The sequence below is a fragment of the Lactuca saligna genome, chromosome 3 (genome assembly GCF_052625555.1).
Source record: "Lactuca saligna cultivar CGN05327 chromosome 3, ASM5262555v1, whole genome shotgun sequence".
Classification (NCBI taxonomy): Eukaryota; Viridiplantae; Streptophyta; class Magnoliopsida; order Asterales; family Asteraceae; genus Lactuca; species Lactuca saligna.
In genome coordinates, this window is record NC_136419.1 from 14,056,593 (window position 1) to 14,063,709 (window position 7,117).

General features: G+C 35.1%; 1 protein-coding gene across 1 annotated transcript; it reads right to left on the reverse strand.

Annotated features, from left to right (window-relative positions):
- Nucleotides 1–4,601: 4,601 nt before the first annotated feature.
- LOC145034524 (putative aquaporin NIP5-1) lies at nucleotides 4,602–6,620 on the reverse strand. The gene is made up of 4 exons (XM_078982961.1): nucleotides 5,753–6,620; nucleotides 5,247–5,666; nucleotides 5,111–5,172; nucleotides 4,602–5,026 (listed from the first exon to the last, which is right to left on the reverse strand). The coding sequence occupies exons 1-4, from the start codon at nucleotides 5,975–5,977 to the stop codon at nucleotides 4,831–4,833; spliced, it is 903 nt and encodes a 300-aa protein (XP_078839087.1). The 5' UTR covers nucleotides 5,978–6,620; the 3' UTR covers nucleotides 4,602–4,830.
- Between the last annotated feature and the right edge of the window lie 497 nt (nucleotides 6,621–7,117).

Here is a 7,117-nt window from a genome sequence, read left to right on the forward strand (position 1 = left end):
AAGTTAGTATAACCAAAACACTCATCCCTATTATGTATAAGTTAATTCAAAATCCAATTTTTTGTCATTATGTTCGAAAAATTAGAAATTAACAATTAACTTTGTTAATTTAGGACTTTGGGTTAATACTTAATGATTATTTGCTGTTGAAACTTGAAATCAAGTTATAATTGATATATTTTGATTGTAGATTGCTATTTGTTCATTTGTTGTTGAAACTTGGAATAAAGATTATAGTTGATATATCTTGATAATTGATAATTTGACTGTAGGTTGTTATTTGTTGACTGTTCTGAAAACTTGAAATCAAGTTTATAGTTCATTTATTTTGATTGTAGGTTGCTCTTAAAAGTTTTTTCAAAAGATATTTAGATGTTGAAGACAACAATAGTGAAGAAACTTCCAAAAAAATAGGGTTAATGAAAGTAATCAAGTTCCACAAACTAATCAACCAATGTCAAAACCACAAGAAACACAATCTAATGAACCTAATTAAGTTCCACAAACTAATCAACCAATGCCAAAACCAAAAGTGACACAATCTTTTGATTTGAATGATCTTCCTTCGGACTCGGGGGATAGGCTAAAGATTACATTTTATAATCCTAATCAAAGGGATGAAATAAGGACATATTTGATTAAAAGGTCGTCATCGATATCGTATTTTCCAACAATAACTTGAGTACGGCTCAGGTGAGAAAACATAAAATATTTATTCCTTTAAAGTTTAACACGATATTAGTTTTATTTTTATTTATTATACTTGTTTTATGAATTTTTTTAAATATATAGGAGAGGGGGAAATGTTATGATGGAGCAAGTAATATGAGTGATGCATTTAACATTTTAAAATCTTTGATTTTAAATGAAAACAGTTCCACACATTATATATATTGTTTTGCACACCAACTTCAATTAGTGGTTGTGGCGGTTGCAAAGAAACATGATGATGTTGAAGAATTCTTTGAACAACTAGCTTTACTGGTTACTGCCATTTCTGGGTCTTGTAAGAGAAAATATATGATACAAGAGATGCAAAAAGAAAGAGTGGCAACTGAAATTGTTATTGGTGAAACTGAACCAGGAAGAAGGTTGAATCAAGAGATTTCTCTTGTTCGAGCTGGAGATACTAGATGGGGTTCACATTTTAGAACAATTGTAAGTTTAGTGAATTTGTTTGCAGAAGTTGTTGTGGTACTTAAATATGTCAAAAAGAAGGGGTCTACATCATCTAACTCTAATCAAGCAAAGAGTATTTTGTCATATTTCAAGACACTTGATTTCGTGTTTCTTTTACACTTGATGGTGGAAATTCTGTGACTCACAGATACCTTGTCAAAGCATCTTAAAAAAAAGTTCAAAACATTTTGGAAGCAACTTAGTTAGTAAAGGGGACAAAGAAAACATTGCTACTTTTTAGAAAAGATGGGTTTCTACAAAATTGGAAGAAGGTATGTGCTTTTTGTGAAAAACATAGTATTGGAATTGTGGACATGTCAGAATATTATGTTACCCACGCAAGCGTAGGACCAATAAGACTAATCAACATCATTTTGAAGCTGTGATTTTTAACACGATTTTAGATATACAAATTCAAAAATTTGGTGATAGATTTAGTGAAGTTGAAGTTGATGGAGAACATGGCGGCTTTAAGTCCTTGTGACCCATTTTCTAGTTTTGATAAAACAAATTTTTTAAAGCTATGGAAGATATAAAAACACGATTTTGAAGATTCAGAAAGGGCGCAACTTAATGGGTAACTTGATATTTATTATCACTCTTTGCTTCATGATGAGAGATTTTACAACTTGAAGGGAATTGCAGACCTCTCTCGTTTGTTGGTGGAAACCGGGAAGCACCTCTCTTTTTCTTCGATTTATAGATTATTAAAACTAAGTTTGGTTTTGCTCGTCGCAACAGCAACCGTTGAACGATGTTTTTCTGCAATGAAGTCCTTAAAGACTGATTTGCGTAATAGAATAGATGACGATTTTATGAATGAAGCTTTGATTTGTAGTGCAGAAAAGGAAGCACAAAAGAATGTTAAGACTAAAAATGTAATTAATTACTTTCGTAAAACGAAAGAGCGAAGATGTGAACTTTAAAACATAACTTTGTTATGAAAGTTTGACTTTATATCTAATGAAATTGCGGTTTTTTTATTGTATATTACAGAAAAACAAAAAATTGGGATACTCCTTTACTTTGACCATGGCTTCACCACTATTTAACATGTTTATAAACATAAAGAAACGAACATGAACAATAAAATTTGTTAAACAAATGAACATGAACAAAAAAACTCGTTCGTTTATTTGTTCTTGTTCATTCATTTGTTCAGCTAACTCAAACGAATGAACATGAACAAACCCTTGTTCTATAACACCATCCTCTAATATGGGGGATGTTATATGTTACATATTCGTTCGGTTCATTTACAGTCCTACTTCTAACCCACTATTTATTTATTTTTTAACTTAAAATATTTACTAATTTAAAACTACAAAAACTAAAAATTAAATTAAAAATAACATTTCATGAAATAAAACATAAAATAGAGTAAATTATTGAAATCGTCATTATGGTTTGGTCAAAATTGTACATTTGGTCCCTAATTTTTTTTTTGCACTCGGATCGTCTCCGTGGTTTGATTTTGTTGCATTTTTCGTCCTCTACGTACATAAAATTAGGGACCAAACGTGCAATTTTGACAGAATAGGTAAGAAAAATGCAAAAAAATCAAACCACATGGATAATCCGAATGCAAAAAAATTAGAAACCAAATGTGTAATTTTAACCGAAGCATCCGGAAAGTTTCAATTATTTACTCCCTAAAATACTACAAAAGGGTTAATAACATGATAAAATGACAACGCCACCTTTTTTTTCGGCCATTTCTTTGACTTTTGTTGTATGGTATAATCCCCTACAGTATCGATGAAAGCTTCGTTGTAGATTATAACCCATATTTTTTTAAGGTTTGTCGTCAGTTTCTAGATTTTGCACTCACAAAATTGCGATATTTCGGGAGGAGAATATTGTAACTGAGTTTCCGAAATAGATTTTAAATACTGAGGATGTTATTACAGAAGTACACAATCAACAAAGTAATGAAATAAAACAAACTAAATTCAGATATATTCAATATACAAGAATCAAATTTACAGAAAACATACTTGTTTGATGATTACACAGAATTATAACAATGAAATTGTAGAGATTGAGGCCTGCTTTAGCAGTGTCCTAAGACAGAAATTTCCCTGGGATGGGTTTGTCTTGAGGATACAACAATCCAATTCAAGAGCAGGTCTTGAATCTGTCGAAATTCACCATGATCCCTTTGGAAAGATAGACGATTTTTTTGAGAGAAAGTTTGTGTGTGTATATTAGCCCTCAAATTCTGTCCAGATCCTTTCATTTATAGGCTGCTAATGGTGGTTGTTAACCACCAACCGAAATTAACTGCCAAAAACTGTCTGCAGTTAATCCTCTATTTAACAGAATTTATTTTTTACTGAATTAATAAAAAGATTAATTAAGGACTAATTAATTTCGGATTATATATTAAAAAAAAAAATTATTTAGTCAAGAAGAGCCCAAAGGCCCAAGGCCCTATCTTTGACCATTAATATTTAATAATCCAAGCCTACTACTAGCCCAATTAGACTAGTCCAACACCACAACCCAAACCCAATTTGCTTAACCCATTACTTGGTCCATTTGAACAAATGAGTGGGACAAGCCTTATAAGGTGGGAAAAGGTTTCCTCTTTCACCAATGTGGGATAAGTCCCATATTGTAATTTTATAAAGTTCCAACAGGGGATACAGATTATAACCCGTATTTTCTTAAGGAATATGAAATTGGTTGCAGGATTGTTGCATTGGCAGTGAGCTATATTGTTGGTAGTGGGGAGTAGTTACGGATTTGGGTTTCCGGAGCGGAAAATGACACATCTTGAGAATCCATGTCATTGTGCCAATTTTATCTTTGGCTAGAACTATTTTTTTGGATTTGCCACGAGAATCCATTTGAAATGGAATTGGAATGAATCAGATTAAATGAGAATGGAATTAGAAATAATAGGAATGTAATAAAATTGGAGAAAAGGTGCGGCTGAAGCCGTTCCACTCCGTCCATCTAAGTGTTTTCATTTCAACAATAATAGTACTAAACGCGATCTAATGATTCAAACTCAATAATATTTTATTTATTTCACGAATACCAATCAAAACGTGGGATTTCTTTTTATAGGATCAGTCCATTCATAGTTATTATAGCCCGGTTTCTCGACTTACTGTTTCAAAAAAAGCCCGTAAGGATCAGCCCATATGTATACTAGGAATAGGAATGTAACATAATACCAAAAGGGCACAATCAATTCCATACTTCCATGGACCAAAGAAAGCTCCCGAATAAAAAGCCGAACCACCTCACGACAACGTGCCCCTCAAGGAGGGAGCAAACATCCATGAAGATCAGATAGACCCCAACAAGCCTAAAACCCTAAAAGGTTTAGGACCATGAAAGAAAGCAACCACACACCATGAACATTGAACGGCTATGAATGCAACAAATCCACTTGGTCCTTGGCAAACATATTATCACAAAACAAAGATCACAATACCACAACTTCATACAAATACAAACATACATTATACACAATACATGTTTATGCATTTTTTATTACAATAATATTAATCACACAGGAAAAACATAAAGCAAACCACAAACCATAATACATACACATCAGTTCCAAGGACATGAAGCCATGTCCCATTTTATTACAAACAAACCATAATCACATATGCAAATAACAGGAAACACCACCTAACGACGGAAGCTTCTGGCAGGACGTGGTTCCTCACCCTCACCCGCCTGAAGTTTGACCAACGTGTAGACTCCAGCTCCGGCGAGTGCACCAAGTGTGGGTGCCAGTAAGTAGAGCCATATCACCTTGTAGTTCCCCGCTGCAACCGCTGGTCCTAGTGTCCTCACCGGATTCATTGAAGCTCCACTCGAAGGCCTACCAAACCCATCATTATCAAACAAAAATCTCATTTCACGTTTCCTAATTACAATATTTATATCAATAAAGCTTCTCACTTACCCAGCAACAAGAATGTTGAGCATAACAGTAGCTCCGACTGCGATCCCCGCCAGTTCTCCCACCTGAGAATACAAAAATGTAAAAAACAAAGAAAGGTAGACGATAAATGGTTGGTTATAGTTATTTTAATACTTACAGCGCGAGTGTCAGTGGCGACTGCTGTGACGACAAACAGGAGATTAAAGGTGATGAGGAACTCCAGGGCGAAAGCTTGGCCGGTGCTGATGGAAGGGACGGTGACGCCACCGGACATGAAGGGATGGAAGACGCCTTTGAGAGCAAACGAAGCACATATGGAGGCTGAGACTTGTGCTAAGATGTACGCCGGGACTTGTGCCCATGGAAAGTGACGGAGTGCTGCAAATGCGATGGTGAGAGATGGGTTTAGATGGGCTCCGGAGATATGACCGGTGGACAGAATTATTATCATCACCGCCAGCCCTGCACATGCTGCATTCCCGATTAGTGTCTCCGATCCTGCGTATTTCTCGTTGACTATTGGTCCTGCTGTTGCTGCGAATATCAAGATAAATGTTCCCACAAATTCTGCTCCCAACTGCATATTTATATCCGATCACAACAAATCAAAATTTAGCTGATGATTAATCGTCTGGAAGAGATTAAGGAATGAGTGGGAGGTACCTTTCGGGTGAGAGAGACGTCCGGAGACGGGAAATCGGTGAAGCAGGTGTTAGATGCACCGCCGCCGCATGATGGTGCACAAAGAGGCATACACTTGCCACGGGGCATTGACTTCCGTTCATATGACAAAGAGTCCACTCGAAGAGATGTGAACAACGGAGCCCCGGGCGTTCCAGGTGTTGCCGGTGCTGATACCGGTGGCGTTGGTCCATCGCCGCCGTCCATTTTCGATATGTCTCTTCCCTCTTAAATATCTATGCTATTGACTAACTATAATTTTCTTTTTTCTTTTTTTTTTTTTTTTTTGGGTTTTCAACTAGGATCAAAAGATCAGTGGCAAAAACCTTACATAATTTGTAGATTTTTATAAAGGTATTGCTACACAATCGGCTGAATTCGATCCAGTTCGAAACTAGATCTCTTTTTTTTTTCAAATTTTTTTTCTTTTCAACAGAAGAACCCGATGGATTGCCTAAATTTACATACTTGGGAGATTTTTATAAATTTTCGATTAAGGAAGAAAGATTTTCAAGATAGCCAGACTGAACAACTTGACTAGATACAAGAAAGATACAGCTTCAAAACAAAAATCATAAATGTATGCTAAAAAATTCTTTTTTTTTCTGGGAAATCGAAACGAAGTTACATGCTTACAGGGTTTTTATAAAGGTATGATCAAGGAAGAAGACGAAGAAGAAGGGAGCGATCCAGGTTGAACACGAACTGCGTATATATATAGTGAAATTGTTCTAAAATTAAATAAGCAAAAAGCTGCAATCTGCTACCTGCTCACTCTCGAGGAATCTGTGGGGCGTCTTTACTTGTTAAATTGTGTGTGAAGGTTTTGAGAGTGTATGTGGGTCATGTATATAGTAAATGAAAATGAAAGAGCAAAAGAGAAGAGAACTAAAAGTCAACTCTTAGCCAATCAACTTAACAGCCTATCAGATTCAACTCCAAGACACGATGCAACTGCTCATAGCACCCGATAATAGCTATATCTATTATTTAAAATTATTATTTTTTTGTTTGACAACTTTAATTATTTACAACTTCAATTATCATTCTAACGAACATTGCATACATACTATTATTATAATACATGAGGTCGATGCATGTACCTCTGAACAGTATAGCTTTTGTTTGTTTTGATTGCGTTTTAAAAGTTAACATTTCTTGGAATTAGTTTTTAAAGAGATTTTATGTTTATTTCGTTAATAAATACTTTGATTGGTCGTTAAAAGGTGGCTTTAGAGAGGTGGGTATAGGCAACCGGCGTTATTAGGTGTTATAACATATGAACACCGTTCCTTTCCCCATTATTAGACGTTATTAGTCTGCGCGTTGCTCCCTATTACCACCATA